General features: G+C 46.8%; 1 protein-coding gene across 1 annotated transcript in view; it reads right to left on the bottom strand.

Annotated features, from left to right (window-relative positions):
• Positions 1–14,669, bottom strand: part of DECR1 (2,4-dienoyl-CoA reductase 1) — a 173,397-nt gene extending 158,728 nt beyond the window's left edge. Inside the window, exon 1 of the mRNA XM_082258792.1 lies at positions 14,460–14,669. Within this exon, the coding sequence (XP_082114918.1) occupies positions 14,460–14,531 (72 nt within the window). The 5' untranslated portion in view covers positions 14,532–14,669. The remainder of the gene's footprint in view (positions 1–14,459) is intronic.
• Positions 14,670–23,147: the final 8,478 nt, after the last annotated feature.

Genomic DNA, 23,147 nt, shown 5'->3' with positions numbered 1-23,147 from the left:
GCCTTTTAGGGGTACAAACAATAGTAATTGGGGCCTAGTGTGGTTGTGTACGTGCGAGATACATACACTTTTTTTGATCATATTTCCTATTCCGCTATTCAATAAAAACCTTTGAGGATCAATTGAATTGCGGGATAGTCTGTGTCGGTACGTGTGAGAGAGATCCACCTTTCCAAGTTGTTGGGGTTCATCTCATACTTCTGAAGGTTTGAGGGTGCTGCCTGTTCCATACTCCCCCTACTCCTCATCTAGCCTTTTAGGGGTACAAACAATAGTAATTGGGGCCTAGTGTGGTTGTGTACGTGCGAGATACATACACTTTTTTTGATCATATTTCCTATTCCGCTATTCAATAAAAACCTTTGAGGATCAATTGAATTGCGGGATAGTCTGTGTCGGTACGTGTGAGAGAGATCCACCTTTCCAAGTTGTTGGGGTTCATCTCATACTTCTGAAGGTTTGAGGGTGCTGCCTGTTCCATACTCCCCCTACTCCTCATCTAGCCTTTTAGGGGTACAAACAATAGTAATTGGGGCCTAGTGTGGTTGTGTACGTGCGAGATACATACACTTTTTTTGGATCATATTTTCTATTCCGCTATTCAATAAAAACCTTTCTAGGGCAAGATCTTAAATTACAGAAATATGAGGAGACCGTCAAATAAGGGCCGTGGCCTGGGTCGTGGTGCTGCTGGTAGAGCTCCTGTTGCAAGGAGAGGACGTGGTCGATCTGTGCCAGCTACACGCACAAGTGAAACACCTTCCTCAAGTGTGAGTAGGCGACAGAACCTGCATCAGTATTTGGTAGGGCATCAAACGCCCCTAGAAGTGATGAGGCCAGAACAAGTTGAGGCGATAGTAGATTGGTTTGCTGCTGACAGTGCCTCCAGTTCCTTCACATTGTCTCCCACCCAGTCTACTGCAGAAAGGTCAGAGTTGGCACCTGCAGCCAATGTCCAACCGTCTTTCACCTCACCCCCTTGCAAATCAGGCCAGCAGTCTGAGCCCCAAGCCATACAGCAGTCTCTTATTCTTTTTGAGGACTCTGTCAGCAGGGTTTCCCAGGGCCATCCACCTAGCCCTGCCCCAGAAGTGGAAGAGATTGAGTGCAGCGATGCCCAACCACTTATTTCTCAAGATGAGTACATGCAAGGATCATCGCAGCACGTCTCCGATGATGACGAAACGCAGGTGCCAACTGCTGCGGCGTTCAGCATTGTGGAGACCGACAAGGAGGGCAGGGGTGAAGACTGGGTGGAAGATGATGTGGAGGACGATGAGGTCCTCGACCCCACATGGAATGAACGTCATGCAGGTGACCTGAGTAGTTTGGAGGAAGAGGCGGTGGTCGCACAGAGCCACCAGCACAGCAGAAGAGGGAGCAGGGTGCAGAAGCGGAGCGGCCGTGCCCTAGACACTACGCCCGCTACTGCCCAACGCAGCAAGGGAACGAGCGCACCAAAGTCAGCTCAAAGGAGTTCTCTAGCGTGGAAGTTCTTTAGAAAATGTGCTGATGACAGGACACGAGTGGTTTGCACCCTGTGCAATCAGAGCTTGAAGCGAGGCATGAACCTTCTCAACCTGAGCACAACCTGCATGATCAGGCATCTAAGTGCAAAGCACGAGCTGCAGTGGAGTACACACCTTCAAAACCAAGAAACGTCTCTGGCTCATCCTGCTTCCTCTTCTGCTGCAGTCTCGGCCGCTCCAGCCACATCTGTAGTGATACCGGCACCTGCCACCCCGCAAACAGACGATCTGTCAGCAACACCACCACCTGGGTCACCAACAACCATCTCCACAATGTCCCGTGGAAGCGTTCAGCTTTCCATCTCCCAAACACTTGAGAGGAAGAGGAAGTACCCCCCTACCCACCCGCGATCCCTGGCCCTGAATGCCAGCATTTCAAAATTATTGGCCTTTGAAATGCTGTCATTCCGTCTGGTGGAGACGCACAGTTTTAAAAACCTTATGTCGGTGGCTGTCCCACAGTACGTCGTGCCCAGCCGCCACTACTTTTCCAGGCAAGCCATCCCTTCCCTGCACAACCAAGTGGGGGAAAATATCAGGTGTGCACTGCGCAACGCCATCTGTGCCAAGGTCCACCTAACTACGGATACGTGGACCAGTAAGCACGGTCAGGGGCGTTATATCTCCCTAACGGCACACTGGGTAAATGCAGTGGCGGATGGGCCTGAGGCGGATAGCAATTTGGCGCATGTCCTTCCACCACCGAGGATTGCAGGGCGCTTCAGTTTGCCTCCTGTTCGTAACTCCTCCTACTCCGCTTCCTCATCCGGACAGCGTAACACCTTCACCACCAACTTCAGCACGGCCAGGGGTAAACGACAGCAGGCAGTTTTACAACTTGCCTGTTTGGGGGACAAACCACACACCGCGCAGGAGTTGTGGAGGAGCATGGAACAGCAGACAAATGAGTGGTTGCTGCCAGCGAGCCTCAAGCCCGGCCTGGTGGTGTGTGATAACGGGCGAAATCTCATAGCAGCTCTGGGCCTAGCCGGTTTGACGCACATCCCTTGCCTGGCGCATGTGCTGAATTTGGTGGTGCAGAGGTTCCTTAAAAACTACCCCGATATGTCAGAGCTGCTGCAGAAAGTGCGGGCCGTTTGTGCGCACTTTCGGCGTTCTCACCCTGCTGCTGCTCGCCTGGCAGCGCTGCAGCGTAACTTCGGCCTTCCCGCTCACCGCCTCATATGTGACGTGCCCACAAGGTGGAACTCCACCTTGCACATGCTGGAAAGACTGTGCGAGCAGCAGCAGGCCATAGTGGAGTTTCAGCTGCCGCACGCACGCGTGAGTCGCTCTGCGGAACAGCACCACTTCACCACCAATAACTGGGCCTCCATGCGAGACCTGTGTGCCTTGTTGCGCTGTTTTGAGTACTCCACCAACATGGCCAGTGGCAATGACGCCGTTCTCAGCTTAACTATCCCACTTCTATGCCTCCTTGAAAAAACAATTCGGGCGATGATGGAAGAGGATGTGGCACAGGATGAGGAGGAGGAGGAGGATGAAGAGGTAACATTTCCAAGGCTTTCAGGGCAGTCATTCGCAAGGGGCTCCGAGGGTGGGTTCCTGCACACGCAAACGCCAGGGACGCAATTGTCCAGCAGGGGCACAGTTCTGGAGGATGAGGAGGATGAGGAGGAGGAGGAGCTGGAGGAGGAGATGGAACCATGTTCACAGCAGGGTGGCACCCAGGCCAGCTCATGGCCATCACTGGTGCGTGGCTGGGGGGATACAGAGGACACGGACGATACACCTCCCACAGAGGACAGCCTTTCGTCGCCTCTGGGCAGCCTGGCACACATGAGCGATTACATGCTGCAGTGTCTCCACAACGACCGCCGAGTTGCCCACATTCTAACTTGTGCTGATTACTGGGTGGCCACGCTGCTGGATCCCCGTTACAAGGACAACGTACCGTCCTTAATTCACTCACTGGAGCGCGATCGCAAGATGCGCGAGTACAAGCGCACGCTGGTAGACGCCATGCTGCTGGCATTCCCATCTGACAGCGGGGCCACAGTGGAAGCACAAGGCAGAGGAGGAGGAGGAGGAGGTCGCCAACGCAACCAGGGCACCGCCAGCACCTCAGAAGGCAGGGTTAGCATGGCCGAAATGTGGAAAAGCTTTGTCAGCACGCCACAACAAACAGCAGCACCAGCAGCTCAGATGGAACGTCTTAGCAGGAGGCAGCATTTTACCAACATGGTGGAGCAGTATGTGTGCACACGCCTACATGTAGTGAATGACGGGTCTGCCCCCTTCAACTTCTGGGTCTCCAAATTGGGCACATGGCCTGAGCTTGCCCTTTACGCCTTGGAGGTGCTGGCGTGCCCTGCAGCCAGTGTATTATCTGAACGGGTATTTAGCACGGCTGGGGGCGTTATAACAGACAAGCGCAGCCGCCTGTCCAGAGACAATGTGGACAAGCTCACGTTCATTAAAATGAACCAGGCATGGATCCCACGGGACTTTTCCGTACCTTATGCAGAATAGCAATGGATACCGACCTTACCCACCCATTGTTCCATTTTTGCTCTTTCTCACTCTTTTGGGGTGTACCCTCATTTAAAATTTTTGAAAAGAAGCAGTGTTGGCTACCTCGTCCTCCTCCTCAGGGCCAGATTAATGTAGGGGCTATTGGAGCTGCAGCTCCAGGCCCCTACCTTTTATATAGGCCCCGGGTTGGCCATATTCACTGTTACCGCTCTTCTGTCACTTGTAAACACAGAAGTCTGGCTTCTATGCTCGCTTCCCCAGGCAGCACCCTCAGAACCTCCCCACACAGCGTGAAGGCCGGACAAGGAGGGACAGTTGGCGATGCATGGATGTGTTTATGGGCTTCAGAGACAGCATCCCATGTTGAATTAGGCATGCATGGCTGCACCCTTCCTCCTCTGGGTGCATGGCAAGGCACGGCCCTTAAGGCCCTTCAAAATCCTCAGCACCAAGCCCATGATGCTGTTAATCCGGCCCTGGTCCTCCTCCACCGCCGCTTCCACCTACACCGCCCATAGGTGTGCGCAGCCTATTGCATTAAGGTGTGCACCCCAAAGTTGAAATACACATGCATGTGTTTGCCAGCAGGGAGAGTAATGTATCGGGGCCATGTACCTGTAGGCAAGGAGAAATAGAGCAGAGCAGGTCCCAGGGAGATCTTTCCCATCTCCTCACTGGCAATGCTATGTGCCCTAGGTGATTAGGGTGTGCCCAGGCACACCCAGCACACCCTGTGCGCACGCCTATGTCACCGCCACATCCACCACCACCTCAACCTCCCTCCTACTCCATATGGGCCTCGTCCTTCAGAGATGAAGAAGAACATTGTTTTATTTTTCTGTTTTTTTTTTGTTGTTTTAAGTTATTTCCCTATCCACATTTGTTTGCAGAGCACTTGCCATGCTCTTAATTACGTTTTGCTGCCATTTGCAGCACTCTAGCCCTTTCCTTTGGTGTTTTAGAGCCATTTTAGTGCCTTAAAGTTCGGGTCCCCATTGACTTCAATGGGGTTCGGTGTCCGGGAAAAGTTCGGTAAAAGTCCGGGACACGGACCCGGACTTTTTTTTAAAGTTCGGCCGAACCCGTCGAACACGGACATCTAGGTGTTCGCTCAACCCTAATCCACACCAGTAGGACACTCAACGCTAGAGGTGATTTATTCTTCCAAAGCAAATACACTTTTGCAAACTGGTACTGACTAGTAGCCCATTGTTTCTCTTCTCCCTCAGTTTTTCTCCACCACTCAGCTAATGTGACTCCAACACTGATGGAGAGGGGCAGGGGAGGGTCAAACAAGGATGCTATGCAGGCGACTGACATCCTCCTTATCAACTGATGCCACTGGTAAGTTGTAATGGTGCACAATGAAAACCTGGGGCTTTATGTAACTAATTTGCAGGCTTCATCCATAGGCCGGCTTGTATACAGTTGTTGGGCAATTTTTATACATTTTGCCAAGGAACCCCTTAAAGCTTAAGGCCCCCTGGTTGAAAAAGGTTGCTTTAGGAGGTGGTAGTAATTGCCAAACCTTTAGAATTCTTTGTTGCACTGTGTTAAGCACCACTGGAAGGCCCCTTTCACACGGGCAGCGTGCCCGACGGACTCCGTTTTGCTCAGCAGGGATCGATCCGCTGAGCAGGCAGATGACAGCTCCATCTCCGCTCACTGTGCAGAGACAGAGCTGTCAGATCCCGGCTCTTCTCTATGGGAGATCGGATAATAACGGACCAGCTGTACGTTTTCATCCAATCTTATCCGATCCTCCAGACGGATGGAAAATAGGGTTTCCATCCGACCGGATTTCACGGACAGGATTGGACTGGATAGCAGCGGGTGTTAGCGGAGAAAGCCGCTTGCCCTGAGGGCACCTCTGCGTGCTCACTCCCAAGCCGCTGCTCTATGCATCCATAAAACACAGAGCCGTAGCTCTGCGCCCCACTGCTCTCTTCTCAATGGCTCACTGGCTATGATCAACAGCAGTGGGAGCCAATGACATTTTGTCTATGTGTAATGCAGCCGGTCTGACAGAAGGGGCATGACAGAGACTGAGAGTGCTGACTGGAGTGTTCTGTCGGGGGAGGAGGTGGGGGAGTTGTCCCCCTGTCAGAACACAATAGCTCAGTAATGGAGATCGCTGTACTAACATCACATATTTAGTACAATGGCTGTTCCTGAGCAGTCAGTTTTTTTTTTAGCTCTGCTGGACTGAACGGAAAAAAAAAGTTATATATGTATCTATATCTATCTATCTTAATTAGTGGGTACTAGGTTTAAAGGAGTTGTAAAGTCAGAAGTTTTTTTTTTTTTTTTTTTAATCTTAATTCATTCTTTGCATGAAGATAAAAAGCGTTCTGGGTGTAGCAGCCCCCCCAGCAACCCTTAATACTTACCAAGGTCCTACTTGGTCCAGCGATGTCCATTCGGTCGTCAGGGACTCTCCCTCCCGATTGGCTGGGTTACAGCTACAGCGCCATTGGCTCCCACGGCTGTCAAAGTCAGTTAGCCAATCGGGAGAGAGAGGGGGTAGGGCCGAACGGCAGCTCCATGTCTGAATGGACACACTGAGTGCAGCTCGGCTCAAGTGCCCCCATAGCAAATTGCTTGCTGTGGGGGCACTCGACAGGAGGGAGGGGCCAGGAGAAGCAACGAGGGACCAGAGAAGATGAGGATCCGGGCTGCTCTGTACAAAACCAACTGCACAGAGGAGGTAAGTAAAACAGGTTTGGTATTTTGTTTAAAAAAAAAAAAAAAAGAGACTTTACAATCACTTTGAAGACAGGAAGTGTGTTACTGGCCGAATCACCAGGTGAAAACTTAAAAAGCCTAAAAAAACGAAGACGCTGCATTTTCTTACCACTGCTTATGCACTTCTATTTATTTATTACCGGGCTAACATCTATGCAGACGTAACATTCCCACCTAGGGTCCTTTTCAAACACCAAGCTACACACTGCACAGCATTATATCAATGCTGCCACCTACTGGAGCATACTGTGAATTACAATGTGTAATGATGCCTCTATTACAATGTTTGAGTATTACTGGACCTTAATCATCAGTTACAGTACACTTGTTATAAGTGCTTCAAGAACTAATAATTATAAAGTTTGTCTTTTTTTATACTTGCTTTGTTATAAGTTGTGTGTAGACACCTTTTACAGCATTGTTCAGCAAGATTAAGTGTACGGTACATATGAGCATGGTGACCAGCATATTGCAGCAGACCGCTAGGTGGATACTAGTAGAAAATATGTATGTAATGATATAGCAATGTACACATATTATACTAGGATCAGGGAGCTGCCATTATTTGCAGGGAAGCTTAAAAAAAAAAAAAAAAAAAAATCATAAAATCAGCCCCCAATCATCACTGGTTCCGGACATTTGAAATATAGAAAAACAAAATATGACAGGTCAATTTAAAGTGTTGATAAACCTTACATTTGAAAAATGACATACTGTATCATACATCTGCACTTAAAGCAGAGTTCCACCCAAAAGTGGAACTTCCGCTTTAAGTGCTCCTGACCCCCTGACATGCCATATTTGACATGTCATTTTTTTTGGGGAAGCGGGTACCTAGATTTGACAAGTACCCGCTCCCACTTCTGCTTGAGCCGCCTAGGCAGCCTGAGCGGAAGTTCTCTTCTACCCCTCCCTGCAATCTTCAGGAACACGTCACAGGTCCTAGTAGAATGGCCGGCCATCCACAACATGCACCTCGAGTCGCACCCGGCTGTGAAGCCACAAGCTGTCCCACACTAGTGATCCCGGCACCGCAGAGAGGAGAGGGAGAGGATCCGAGCGGCCGCATCGCTGGACCGTAGGACAGGTGAGTATGCGTTTATAAAAAGTCAGCAGCTACACATTTTGTAGCTCCTGACTTAATAAAACACAAAAACGGCTGAAACTCTTTTACGATTGATTCACATTATTGCAGGTGGTTGCAGGTATGGGAATGGCAGAGATTGACATACCGGAAAACACCCGCATTCAAAACGCGCTGCTGTTTAACCACTTTAATACCGGGCACTTTCACCCCCTTCTGCCCAGGCCAATTTTAGCTTTCAGTGCTGTCGCACTTTGAATGATAATTGTGTGGTCATGCAACGATGCACCCAAATGAATTTTCATGTATATAAAGCTTTCTTTTGGTGGTATTTAATCATCATAGTTTTTTTTTTTTTTTTTTTTTTTTTTTTTTTTAAGCAAAAAATAAAAAAGGAAGATGATGAAGACCCAACAAATTGAAAAGAAACATTTTGTAAATAATGCCTCGTTTCCACTGAGCGGATCGGGTCGGTTCGGTACGGTACGCTAATTTGAGTGTTTCCATTATGAAAGTGGCCCATACAACCGAACCAAACCGCACCATTCCTGGTCCTGCTTCAGATGTAGGGCCATAGGAAATGGTACGGTACGGTTAGGGCGGAGCTACTGGCGTCACACGATAGAGTCCACTGATTGGTGGACAGGAAACCATCAATGCTCACATCAAATGAAAGAGCAAAACAAACACCTCATTTGGTGTAAACCCCGCATGGTCCCTGGTGGCCCGACTTGCAGTGGAAACGCTCATCTGAATAGACCGGACCATTCTAACCCTTCCAAACTGTACCGAACTGAACCGTTCCGCTCAGTGGAAACGAGGCATAAGTAACTTTTCTCCTTCACTGATGTGCACTGATGAGGCTGCACTGATGGGGGTGACACTAAAGCCCCATACACACGTACCGAATGTTGGCCGAACGATCGGCCGTCTTTTGTCCGGTGCTGTCCTGTCGGTTGAAAAGTGCTAAAGACTGCACACGAATTTTGTCGGCCAACAACAACCGACTGCAGAAGTGATGTCATGTGATGGTTAACTTTCCGTGTGTTTTTTCTTCTCTGAGCATGCCCAGTCTTGCTCATCTGCTGATTGTCGGCCGAATTCTGTACTGACTGGCGAACAATCGGCCATTCTGGTGATGGCCAACAAAAATTTTATAGCCTGCACACCAGATTTTGTTCGGCCGAAAAGTCGCAGTCGGCTGTCGGAAGCATCATACTAACAAGCCGACAATCGGCCAATCGTTCGGAGGCCGAATATTTACGGCCGACAATCGCTACGTGTGTACGGGCCTTTATACACAGCACTGATTGTCATAACTAGCAGGCACAGAGTGGCGGCACTGATGGGCACTGTTGGGGCTGCCTTTACACGTCTCCCCTGTGAGGAGATGCCACTGATCGGCTTTCCTCGCCTCACACTGTCAGCATGAGACGAGAAGAGCCAATAAATGGCACTTCTTTGTTTACATATGATCGGCTGTGATTGGACACAGCCAATCACATGGGTAAAGAGCCACAGCTCTTTGCCGAGATCGGAGTCAAACCCCAGGAACATGGCGCACCCAGGATCGCTGTGCTGCGTGCCCCTGCGGCTAAACTGGGCACCATCATATGATGTTGTCCCAGAACAAGAGCCGTAATTTGTCTATACGGCGGGCGAGAGGTAGTTAACGTGTGGGGCTGCCATTCATTTTTTTTCATTCACGTCACCCCATGCATCCGAAAATGCCTGTCTGCGGGAACCACAAAAGCACCATGCGATTTCCTGGCTCCTGCATTTTAAAATGCTACAGGAACTTTTTTTTTTCCTGCGTGACAGCCCATCCAAACTAAACAAACCCGCAATAGTGTGAACCAGGCTTTAGGGCTCATTCAGCATCACACCGATTCTGCAGCCATTAAAGTGCGTAGGATTATTTTTTTTTTTTTTTTATGTAGTCCACACTTTTACTTTTTTCAACAATTTAGGCTACAGTTGCTTATCTATTGGATTGAACTACATGGGCCGTCCTTCGCTCCCCATGTTCATCAATAAACTTTAGCTGCCCATGACCAGGTTACCGGTTTTCCTTCCTTGGACCTCTTTTGGTTGGTCCTGATCACTGCAGACTGGGAACATCCCATCAGGGCTGCAGATCTGGAGTAAAGCCTCGTACACACGCAATGATTGTTGGCCGACGATCGGCCGTCTTTTGTCCAGTGTTGTTGTGTTGGTTGAAATGTGCTCTAGACTGCACACGAATTTTCTCGGCCAACAAAAATCTACTTCAGAAGTGATGTCATGTGCTGGTTTACTTTCCGTGTGTTTTTTCTTCTCTGAGCATGCCCAGTCTTGCTCATCTGATTTTTGTCGGCCGAAATCTGTACTGACCGATGAACAATTGGCCGTTCTGTTGACAGCCAACAAAAATTTTATATAGTCTGCACACCAAATTTTTTTCGGCCGAAAAGTTGCAGTCGATTGTCGGAAGCATCATACTAACAAGCCGACAATCGGCCGTTGGCAGAAAATTCACGGCCAACAATTGTTGCGTGTGTACGAGGCTTTACTCTGACCCAAGTTTTCTATCCATTATATTTCGGTCCTTGTCAAAGTTGCTCAAATCATTACAATTGCACATTTTTTTCTTCTTTCAAACGCATCAACTTCAGGGACAACATGTTCACTTTCTGTCTAATATATCCCACCGATCTTCAGCTGACATTGTAACTAGATAATCCAAGTTATTCACTGTGTCAGTGGTTTATAATGTTTTGGCTGAGTGGTGTATACACACCCCATGCAGCTGTGGGTCAGTTTCTTGGTGGGCTTACACATGTGGGTGCAGATCTTCATCCCAATGTGTCCGATTTCTTTACTAATCAGTAGCACTGCACTGCCCCCCGGGGGAGCGCAGAGCGCGTTATCCTGAAGCCGTCATATGACGTCTGGTCAGGATAATGTAACCACCTTCCAACCGTCATTTGCCAATAGGGCGGGCAGGAAGTGGTAATTACCACCTTAATCAGCCACAGAACCTGTGTAATTAATGTGTCCTGGTTTAACCACTTAAGGGCCACCCTACTGTAGTATATGTACAATGGGCGGTCCTTAGGTGCAAAACCACGTGCATATATGTGATTTTGCTTTAAGGCTCTAGAGGGCGCGCGATCGCCGCCATTACTAATTAAAACAATTTAAAAAAAATAAAAAGTCCATAAATCTATCCCATAGTTTGTAAATGCTAGAACTTTTATGCAAAGCAATTAATACACGCATTTTGGGATTATTTTTTTACCAAAACTATGTAGCAGAATACAAATTGGCCTAAAGAATAAAGAAATTTGATTTTTTTTTTATTTTTATTGGGAATGTTTTATAGCAGGAACTAAAAAATATTGCTTTTTTTCCCCAAAATGGTTGGTCTTTTTGTTAATAGCGCAAAAAAATAAAAACCCCAGGAGGTGATCAAATACCATCAAAAGAAAGCTCTGTTTGTGGGGGGGAAAAAAGGACATCAGTTGTATTTGGGTACAACGTCACATGACCGCGCTATTGTTAGCTAAAGTAACGCAGTGCCGTATCACAAAAAATGGCCTCGTCATTAAGGGGGGTAAAACCTTCTGGGGCTGAAGCGGTCAAAGGGATGAGGTGGCAACCCTAGCGCTGGGCTTTGGTGGGGAGCGGCCGGCTCCCTGATAGGCTGAGCCGGGTGTCAGTCCAGGCACCTGGAGGATCCTGACTCCATGGTTGCGATGACGCAGTGGACAGACATCTGTGACGTCAGCAGAGAGTGGACTTCAGCCCGTTCTCTGCTGAAAGAGGGTCACAGGAGTGCAAAACAAACTGCCCTCCTGTGATCCATAGGGCTTTGGCTGTACATCTTTAAAGCGGAATGCCAATCCCCAAATTTTTTTTTTTTTTTTATTTTTTTTTAACACTCCTCCGTACTTGTTTAACCACTTGCCGTCTGCTCACTAGAGCTCTACTGCGCAAAGTGGCTCTTGTACGTCTGACGACGTAGACCTATGTCGGCAGACACACCCCCTTCTCGGCGGCGCGCGCTGTATTCAGTCACAGCGGGAGTCGGGCCAGAGGAGGAGCAGCGGCGATTGCCGCTGCTCTTCCCCGATAGTCGGGGAATCGAGTCTGGAGATCCGCCTGCTTGTGTAAACAGAGCGGGCGGATCTCCTAAGTGACAGACAGGGACAGATTGCAGGGTTCAGCATAGCTGAACATGCGATCTGTCCCTGTGTCACTCAGTCACCTCCCCCCACACATGTCAGTAAGCACCAGGCATACATTAACCCCTTCCTCTCCAATAAAATTAACCCCTTCCCTGCCAGTGTCATTTTTACAGTAACAGTGCATATGTATAGCACTGATAACTGTAGAAATGTCACTGGTACCCCCAAAAGTGTCAAAAATGTCAGTCAAGGGTCCGATCTGTCCGCCCCAATGTCGCAGTCCCGCAAAAAAAAAAAAAAAAATTCAAATAATTGAAGACCAACCAGATCTCGGAAGCAGGCAGGTTCCATGTCATCTGTGGGCTTCTGAAGCCCTCTTTTGATTTCCGGGATTCGGTGCAGCTGGCTACCCAGCATGCACCTCCCAATCTCGTGCTTGCGCACTGAGCGGCTCTCTGTCTTACCAACAGGTTGCCATAACAATGGCGGCATCAGTGAAAGTTCCCACCCGATTGCTATAGCAACCTGTCAATCATGACATCCTGATCCTCCCATTTGCGTCATTTCTGGTCTGAAAATACCGAGAGATTTTGTCACTAGGCGATTCGCAAAGACTCCTGGGATACATGACACCGCTATCCCAGGAGCCCTTGCAAATCGCCTAGTGATGTAATCGCCTAGGCGGGCGCAGCTAGAAGTGCTGCAGAAGAAAAGGTAAAAAAGGTATGTACAAATAAAAAGATGATTGCCATTTATTACAGCATTCAGGATAGGCATGAGAGTAAACCGACCTTCAAAAAAAACAGGTGGAACTCCTCTTTAACCACTTGCGGACCGCTCACATGGAGCGCACTACGGCAAAGTGGCTCGCTGGACTCCTCCCCTTGTGGGCAGAGCACGCGCGCCGCCGGAGGCTCGCTCCCGCTGTATTCAGTCACAGTGGGAGTCGGGCCAGGGGAGGAGAGGCGGTGATCAAGAGGCGGTGTAAACAAAGCGGGCGGATCTCCTCTGTGACAGGCAGGGTCAGATTGCAGGATTCAGCATAGCTGAACATGCGATCTGTCCTTGTGTCACATAGTCCCCTCCCCCCACACACATCAGTAAGCACCAGGCATACATTTAACCCCTTGATCACCAATAAAGTTAACCCCTTCCCTGCCAGTATCATTATTACAGTAACAGTGCATAATTTGGGTACAGCGTCGCACGACCGTGCAATTGTCCGTTTAAGTAACACAGTGCCGAATCGCAAAATATGGCCTGGTCAGGAATGGGGTAAAATCTTCTGGTCTTAAAAGGGGTTAAAAATACGCTCATTGAGAATTTTTTTGTCAAAGACATGTAGCTAAATACATTTTGGCCTAAATATATGACAAAAATTGAATATATTAGATATTTTTTAACTGTCAAAGTAGAAAAATAGTTATTTTTTCAAAATTGTCGCTTTTTTTTTATTAATATCGCAAGAAATGAAAAGCGCAGAGGTGATCAAATCCCACCAAAAGAAAGCTCTGTTTTTGGGAAAAAAAGGAGGTAAATTTTGTTTGGGTATGGCGTTGCATGACCGTGCAATTTTCAGTTAAAGTCGCACAGTGCCAAGTTGCAAAAAGTGGCCTGGACATAAAGCAGGAAAATCCTCCGGTGGTAAAGTGGTTAAAGAGGAAGTAAACCCTCCTAAAAATGAGAAAAATAGAAACCTGTAAAGACAAAGGCATAATGAGCTAGTATACTTCGCATACTAGCTCATTATGAAATACTTACCTTAAAACAAAGCCCCTACAGGGCCGCCTGCTCAGCGACAGGACGGATGACATGTTCGGCCGTCCTGCTTCACGTCCTCCGGCCATCTGATTGGCCGAAGGCGCGATTACATCACTCCCACGCATGCACGCGGAAGCTGCCATACACGGCACAGGGCTCTGAAGGAACGGCACGGATGGCCGTTCCTTCAGAGCGCATGCGCTGATTACATCATTGGCTGCATGCACTGTAAATATCTCCTAAACGGTGCATGCTTAGGAGATATTTATAGCACCTATAGGTAAGCTTTAATATAGACTTACCTATAGGTAAAAGTATCATTTTCTTAACTGTTGTTCCATGTACCAAGCAATGAGTCAGAAGTAACAAATAATTGTAAATGTTATTGTTGAAATTGTTAACTTAAAATTCCAATAAAAATTACTTAAAAAAAAAAAAAAGTATTAAAAGTGGGTTTACCTCTTTAAAGTAAGAGAAAGTTTAGGACTCACAAGCACTTTGACTATAGCTCCCCCTAAGGGAACTCAGCACAATGACAGCTGCCTAGCATCTCCAGGTCGCCGCCTATTGGACAGAGACGAGTCACGTGACGTAGTAAGTGTGCCCCCAGCGTGCAGGGCTGCTTCTTGCATGTACAGACTATTGTTGAGTTCACAGACAGGTGGGAAATCTTACCCTGAGCCCGCACTGCGCTCCCCCCGTCCTCAGGAGAGCCCTCCGGCCCAGCACAGACATCAGCGCTGCCATCCCTCTGCTACTCAGTGTAGAGGTGATACAAAGGCACACAACTTTATTCACACTGACGTTCTCGCGCAAAACTTTGACCAGGCTCGCCGACAACTCTCCAGATCGGTCACGTGACGAGCTACCCTGTTTATGATTGACGGAGAGCGACGGAATGGCTATATGTGTTCAGGAGGAGATCCTATTGGCTGATTTCACCACACGTGAGCTGTGTGTAGCCAATCGCGGTGCTGGGGGGGAACTGTGAGACAGAGTATGGAATCTTTTCCACAAGAGACAGTGCTGAGGAGGGAAGATCTGTGTACAAGTCTCATCAGTTTATCACCATACACAAATGTCTGAATTACAAATAAACATAATAATCCTGCATAGAAGTTTAATTCATTGTTACACTAATTAAAGTTTATTAGTCCCATCATCACATGAGCGTCATTCAGTTTATTGGGCTACAGTCACCACCCACTTTATTAGATACACCTATTCAATAGATTGGCAACAAAAAATGCTAATCAACCAATCACATGGCTGCAACTTATTGCATTTAGGTATCTAGACTTGGTGAAAACAACTTGCTGAAGTTTAAGCTGAGCATCAGAATAGGGAAGAAGGGATTTAAAGTGAAACTATAGGCAAAACTTTTTTTTATTTTTTTTCCCTTTTGGATAGGGTAAGGGATTTTTTTTTCTCCATCTGTGTCCCATTGCGGAGATTTCCCTTCACTTCCTGTCCCATGGCCAAGCAGGAAGTAAGGATCCCTGCAAATTAGGGGAATTCCTTGGGGACTCCCAGGTCACCAGAACCAGTGTCCCCATTGGAAGATTTCCCCTCCATTACTTTTCCGGGGACAACACAAAACTTGGGATTTTATTTTACTTTCACTTTCAATATAAATAGTAAACAGGACAAATAAAGAATGTGAATCTCCTTAAAGCGGAGTTCCACCTAAAAAAAATACATAAAAATACCCCCGGGACAGTCAGAGCTAGTGCATTCCACAATGGCTAGCCTCTGATCTGTCCCGGGTTGCACTTACCTGCAAGAAGAAATACTTACCTTGAATGTCTTCTCCAGCGCTGCCATCTCAGGTGTGGGCAGCTTGAAGCCAGCGCGATCCTCTTCTGTGTCCCCTTCCTTCTGCATGCCCAGAAGCTGTTTAGCAAAGTATGACGCGCCTGCACCGGAACTGATGTCAGCTCAGCTCTCAGGAATCATTGCAAAAGCCAGGAAATGACGAATCGCCGTGGCCGCCGAGGGGAGGAAGAGGAAGTAAGGTAAGTATATTTTCTTCTAAACAAGGTAAGTAAAAAAAAAAAAAAATTGCGATTATCCATTTGTTTTTCAGGTGACCCCGGGCATGAAGATGGACGGAACTAGCATTTTAGGGTGGAACTCCGCTTTAACAGGGGCACAGACAGCAATAAAAACTGACAGAGATTGTAATCTTTCTCCATGCTATCCAAAACTAAAAGAAAGTCTTGCCTTTAGCTATACTTTAAGTGACTGATTGTGGCATGGTTGTTGGTGCCGGGCGGGCTGGTCTGAGTATTTTAAAAACTGCTGACCTACTGGGATTTTCACACACAACCATCTCTAAGGTTTACAGAGAATAGTCAGAAAAAGAGAAAATATCCAGTGAGCGGCAGTTGTGTGGACGATAACGCCTTGTTGATGTCAGAGGAGAATGGGCAGACGATAGAAAGGCAACAGTAACTCAAATAACCACTCATTACAACCAAGGTATGCAGAATACCATCTCTGAACCCACAACACATCGAACCTTGAAGCATATGGGCTACAGCAGCAGAAGACCGCACCTAATGCCACTGCTGTCAGCTAAGAACCGGAAACTGAGGCTACAACTCACACAGGCTCACCAAAATTAGACAATAGAAGATTGAAAAAACGTTGCCTGGTCTGCTGAATCTATATTTCAGCTGCGCCATTCAGCTGGTAGGGTCAGAAAGCATGGATCCATCCTATAAAGAAAAGAAAAGCCCCGCGCTTATGGACCAATAGTGTACTCTGTAAAGTACTTTCCTTAGAGCAGTGTAAATGTGCAAAACAATGAGTGAAATAATGAATTAAATTAAAAAAGTTGCTGCTGACAAAAAAGGTGTGTGTGCCTTTGAATAATGAAAAAATGTGAGTATCAGCGCTGCTTTGTAAACCTTCCACTGTATGGAATCTAATTACAAACACTTATATCATACAAATGGTGCATAAAGTGCTATGTGCAACAAAAAAGTGACCATGTGCAGCAAAAATTCATGTAAAATAATGATGTCCATATAAATATCACAAGTTCGTAAAGTGCTGCTATAGTGCTCCAAAAAGTGCTCCAATAAGTGCTGTAGTGCTCCAATAAGTGCCGTAGTGCCCCAATAAGTTCTGTAGTGCTCCAATAAGTGCTGTAGTGCTCCAATAAGTGCTGTAATGCTCCAATAAGTGCCGTAGTGCTCCAATAAGTGCTGTAGTGCTCCAATAAGTGCTGTAGTGCTCCAATAAGTGCCGTAGTGCCCCAATAAGTTCAGTAGTGCTCCAATAAGTGCTGTAGAGCTCCAATAAGTGCTGTAGAACTCCAATAAGTGCCGTAGTGCTCCAATAAGTGCCGTAGTGCTCCAATAAGTGCTGTAGAACTCCAATAAGTGCCGTATTGCTCCAATAAGTGCTGTAGTGCTCCAATAAGTGCTGTAGTGCTCCAATAAGTGCCGTAGTGCCCCAATAAGTTCAGTAGTGCTCCAATAAGTGCTGTAGAGCTCCAATAAGTGCTGTAGAACTCCAATAAGTGCCGTAGTGCTCCAATAAGTGCCGTAGTGCTCCAATAAGTGCTGTAGAACTCCAATAAGTGCCGTATTGCTCCAATAAGTGCTGTAGTGCTCCAATAAGTGCTGTAGTGCTCCAATAAGTGCTGTAGTGCCCCAATAAGTTCAGTAGTGCTCCAATAAGTGCTGTAGAGCTCCAATAAGTGCTGTAGAACTCCAATAAGTGCCGTAGTGCTCCAATAAGTGCCGTAGTGCTCCAATAAGTGCTGTAGAACTCCAATAAGTGCCGTATTGCTCCAATAAGTGCTGTAGTGCTCCAATAAGTGCTGTAATGCTCCAATAAGTGCCGTAGTGCTCCAATAAGTGCCGTAGTGCTCCAATAAGTGCCGTAGTGCTCCAATAAGTGCTGTAGAACTCCAATAAGTGCCATAGTGCTCCAATAAGTGCTGTAGTGCTCCAATAAGTGCTGTAGAACTCCAATAAGTGCCGTAGTGCTCCAATAAGTGCCGTAGTGCTCCAATAAGTGCTGTAGAACTCCAATAAGTGCCGTATTGCTCCAATAAGTGCTGTAGTGCTCCAATAAGTGCTGTAGTGCTCCAATAAGTGCCGTAGTGCCCCAATAAGTTCAGTAGTGCTCCAATAAGTGCTGTAGAGCTCCAATAAGTGCTGTAGAACTCCAATAAGTGCCGTAGTGCTCCAATAAGTGCCGTAGTGCTCCAATAAGTGCTGTAGAACTCCAATAAGTGCCGTATTGCTCCAATAAGTGCTGTAGTGCTCCAATAAGTGCTGTAATGCTCCAATAAGTGCCGTAGTGCTCCAATAAGTGCCGTAGTGCTCCAATAAGTGCCATAGTGCTCCAATAAGTGCTGTAGAACTCCAATAAGTGCTGTAATGCTCCAATAAGTGCCGTAGTGCTCCAATAAGTGCCGTAGTGCCCCAATAAGTTCTGTAGTGCTCCAATAAGTGCTATAGTGCTCCAATAAGTGCTGTAATGCTCCAATAAGTGCCGTAGTGCTCCAATAAGTGCTGTAGAACTCCAATAAGTGCCGTAGTGCTCCAATAAGTGCCGTATTGCTCCAATAAGTGCTGTAGTGCTCCAATAAGTGCTGTAGTGCTCCAATAAGTGCCGTAGTGCCCCAATAAGTTCAGTAGTGCTCCAATAAGTGCTGTAGAGCTCCAATAAGTGCTGTAGAACTCCAATAAGTGCCGTAGTGCTCCAATAAGTGCCGTAGTGCTCCAATAAGTGCTGTAGAACTCCAATAAGTGCCGTATTGCTCCAATAAGTGCTGTAGTGCTCCAATAAGTGCTGTAGTGCTCCAATAAGTGCCGTAGTGCCCCAATAAGTTCAGTAGTGCTCCAATAAGTGCTGTAGAGCTCCAATAAGTACTGTAGTGCTCCAATAAGTGCTGTAGAGCTCCAATAAGTGCTATAGAACTCCAATAAGTGCCGTAGTGCTCCAATAAGTGCCGTAGTGCTCCAATAAGTGCTGTAGAACTCCAATAAGTGCCGTAGTGCTCCAATAAGTGCTGTAGAACTCCAATAAGTGCCGTATTGCTCCAATAAGTGCTGTAGTGCTCCAATAAGTGCTGTAATGCTCCAATAAGTGCCGTAGTGCTCCAATAAGTGCCGTAGTGCTCCAATAAGTGCTGTAGAACTCCAATAAGTGCCATAGTGCTCCAATAAGTGCTGTAGTGCTCCAATAAGTGCTGTAGAACTCCAATAAGTGCTGTAATGCTCCAATAAGTGCCGTAGTGCTCCAATAAGTGCCGTAGTGCTCCAATAAGTGCCATAGTGCTCCAATAAGTGCTGTAGTGCTCCAATAAGTGCTGTAATGCTCCAATAAGTGCAGTAGTGCTCCAATAAGTGCTGTAGAACTCCAATAAGTGCCATAGTGCTCCAATAAGTGCTATAGTGCTCCAATAAGTGCCGTAGTGCCCCAATAAGTTCTGTAGTGCTCCAATAAGTGCTGTAGTGCTCCAATAAGTGCTGTAATGCTCCAATAAGTGCCGTAGTGCTCCAATAAGTGCTGTAGTGCTCCAATAAGTGCTGTAGTGCTCCAATAAGTGCCGTAGTGCCCCAATAAGTTCAGTAGTGCTCCAATAAGTGCTGTAGAGCTCCAATAAGTGCTGTAGAACTCCAATAAGTGCCGTAGTGCTCCAATAAGTGCCGTAGTGCTCCAATAAGTGCTGTAGAACTCCAATAAGTGCCGTATTGCTCCAATAAGTGCTGTAGTGCTCCAATAAGTGCTGTAGTGCTCCAATAAGTGCCGTAGTGCCCCAATAAGTTCAGTAGTGCTCCAATAAGTGCTGTAGAGCTCCAATAAGTGCTGTAGAACTCCAATAAGTGCCGTAGTGCTCCAATAAGTGCCGTAGTGCTCCAATAAGTGCTGTAGAACTCCAATAAGTGCCGTATTGCTCCAATAAGTGCTGTAGTGCTCCAATAAGTGCTGTAATGCTCCAATAAGTGCCGTAGTGCTCCAATAAGTGCCGTAGTGCTCCAATAAGTGCCGTAGTGCTCCAATAAGTGCTGTAGAACTCCAATAAGTGCCATAGTGCTCCAATAAGTGCTGTAGTGCTCCAATAAGTGCTGTAGTGCTCCAATAAGTGCTGTAGAACTCCAATAAGTGCTGTAATGCTCCAATAAGTGCCGTAGTGCTCCAATAAGTGCCGTAGTGCCCCAATAAGTTCTGTAGTGCTCCAATAAGTGCTATAGTGCTCCAATAAGTGCTGTAATGCTCCAATAAGTGCTGTAGTGCTCCAATAAGTGCTGTAATGCTCCAATAAGTGCCGTAGTGCTCCAATAAGTGCCGTAGTGCTCCAATAAGTGCCGTAGTGCTCCAATAAGTGCTGTAGAACTCCAATAAGTGCCATAGTGCTCCAATAAGTGCTGTAGTGCTCCAATAAGTGCTGTAGTGCTCCAATAAGTGCTGTAGAACTCCAATAAGTGCTGTAATGCTCCAATAAGTGCCGTAGTGCTCCAATAAGTGCCGTAGTGCCCCAATAAGTTCTGTAGTGCTCCAATAAGTGCTATAGTGCTCCAATAAGTGCTGTAATGCTCCAATAAGTGCCGTAGTGCTCCAATAAGTGCTGTAGAACTCCAATAAGTGCCGTAGTGCTCCAATAAGTGCCGTATTGCTCCAATAAGTGCTGTAGTGCTCCAATAAGTGCTGTAGTGTTCCAATAAGTGCCGTAGTGCCCCAATACGTTCAGTAGTGCTCCAATAAGTGCTGTAGAGCTCCAATAAGTGCTGTAGAACTCCAATAAGTGCCGTAGTGCTCCAATAAGTGCCGTAGTGCTCCAATAAGTGCTGTAGAACTCCAATAAGTGCCGTATTGCTCCAATAAGTGCTGTAGTGCTCCAATAAGTGCTGTAGTGCTCCAATAAGTGCCGTAGTGCCCCAATAAGTTCAGTAGTGCTCCAATAAGTGCTGTAGAGCTCCAATAAGTACTGTAGTGCTCCAATAAGTGCTGTAGAGCTCCAATAAGTGCTGTAGAACTCCAATAAGTGCCGTAGTGCTCCAATAAGTGCCGTAGTGCTCCAATAAGTGCTGTAGAACTCCAATAAGTGCCATAGTGCTCCAATAAGTGCTGTAGAACTCCAATAAGTGCCGTATTGCTCCAATAAGTGCTGTAGTGCTCCAATAAGTGCTGTAATGCTCCAATAAGTGCCGTAGTGCTCCAATAAGTGCCGTAGTGCTCCAATAAGTGCTGTAGAACTCCAATAAGTGCCATAGTGCTCCAATAAGTGCTGTAGTGCTCCAATAAGTGCTGTAGAACTCCAATAAGTGCTGTAATGCTCCAATAAGTGCCGTAGTGCTCCAATAAGTGCCGTAGTGCTCCAATAAGTGCCATAGTGCTCCAATAAGTGCTGTAGTGCTCCAATAAGTGCTGTAATGCTCCAATAAGTGCAGTAGTGCTCCAATAAGTGCTGTAGAACTCCAATAAGTGCCATAGTGCTCCAATAAGTGCTGTAGAGCTCCAATAAGTGCTGTAGAACTCCAATAAGTGCTGTAATGCTCCAATAAGTGCTGTAGAACTCCAATAAGTGTCGTAGTGCTCCAATAAGTGCTGTAGTGCTCCAATAAGTGCTGTAATGCTCCAATAAGTTCAGTAGTGCTCCAATAAGTGCTGTAGAGCTCCAATAAGTACTGTAGTGCTCCAATAAGTGCTGTAGAGCTCCAATAAGTGCTGTAGAACTCCAATAAGTGCCGTAGTGCTCCAATAAGTGCCGTAGTGCTCCAATAAGTGCTGTAGAACTCCAATAAGTGCCGTAGTGCTCCAATAAGTGCTGTAGAACTCCAATAAGTGCCGTATTGCTCCAATAAGTGCTGTAGTGCTCCAATAAGTGCTGTAATGCTCCAATAAGTGCCGTAGTGCTCCAATAAGTGCCGTAGTGCTCCAATAAGTGCTGTAGAACTCCAATAAGTGCCATAGTGCTCCAATAAGTGCTGTAGTGCTCCAATAAGTGCTGTAGAACTCCAATAAGTGCTGTAATGCTCCAATAAGTGCCGTAGTGCTCCAATAAGTGCCATAGTGCTCCAATAAGTGCTGTAGTGCTCCAATAAGTGCTGTAATGCTCCAATAAGTGCAGTAGTGCTCCAATAAGTGCTGTAGAACTCCAATAAGTGCCATAGTGCTCCAATAAGTGCTGTAGTGCTCCAATAAGTGCTGTAGAACTCCAATAAGTGCTGTAATGCTCCAATAAGTGCCGTAGTGCTCCAATAAGTGCCATAGTGCTCCAATAAGTGCTGTAGTGCTCCAATAAGTGCTGTAATGCTCCAATAAGTGCAGTAGTGCTCCAATAAGTGCTGTAGAACTCCAATAAGTGCCATAGTGCTCCAATAAGTGATGTAGAGCTCCAATAAGTGCTGTAGAACTCCAATAAGTGCTGTAATGCTCCAATAAGTGCTGTAGAACTCCAATAAGTGTCGTAGTGCTCCAATAAGTGCTGTAGTGCTCCAATAAGTGCTGTAATGCTCCAATAAGTGCCGTAGTGCTCCAATAAGTGCCGTAGTGCTCCAATAAGTGCTGTAGAACTCCAATAAGTGCCGTAGTGCTCCAATAAGTGCTGTAGAACTCCAATAAGTGCCGTATTGCTCCAATAAGTGCTGTAGTGCTCCAATAAGTGCTGTAATGCTCCAATAAGTGCCGTAGTGCTCCAATAAGTGCCGTAGTGCTCCAATAAGTGCTGTAGAACTCCAATAAGTGCCATAGTGCTCCAATAAGTGCTGTAGTGCTCCAATAAGTGCTGTAGAACTCCAATAAGTGCTGTAATGCTTCAATAAGTGCCGTAGTGCTCCAATAAGTGCCGTAGTGCTCCAATAAGTGCCATAGTGCTCCAATAAGTGCTGTAGTGCTCCAATAAGTGCTGTAATGCTCCAATAAGTGCAGTAGTGCTCCAATAAGTGCTGTAGAACTCCAATAAGTGCCATAGTGCTCCAATAAGTGCTGTAGAGCTCCAATAAGTGCTGTAGAACTCCAATAAGTGCTGTAATGCTCCAATAAGTGCTGTAGAACTCCAATAAGTGTCGTAGTGCTCCAATAAGTGCTGTAGTGCTCCAATAAGTGCTGTAATGCTCCAATAAGTGCCGTAGTGCTCCAATAAGTGCTGTAGAACTCCAATAAGTGCCGTATTGCTCCAATAAGTGCTGTAATGCTCCAATAAGTGCCGTAGTGCTCCAATAAGTGCCGTAGTGCTCCAATAAGTGCTGTAGTGCTCCAATAAGTGCTGTAGAGCTCCAATAAGTGCCGTAGTGCTCCAATAAGTGCTGTAGTGCTCCAATAAGTGCTGTAGTGCTCCAATAAGTGCTGTAGTGCTCCAATAAGTGCTGTAGAGCTCCAATAAGTGCTGTAGTGCTT

This window comes from Pelophylax lessonae (genome assembly GCF_965119305.1).
Source record: "Pelophylax lessonae genome assembly, chromosome: 5".
NCBI lineage: Eukaryota > Metazoa > Chordata > Amphibia > Anura > Ranidae > Pelophylax > Pelophylax lessonae.
Note: the sequence above shows the minus strand (reverse complement) of the source record. Positions and strands in the feature narration are given on the sequence as shown.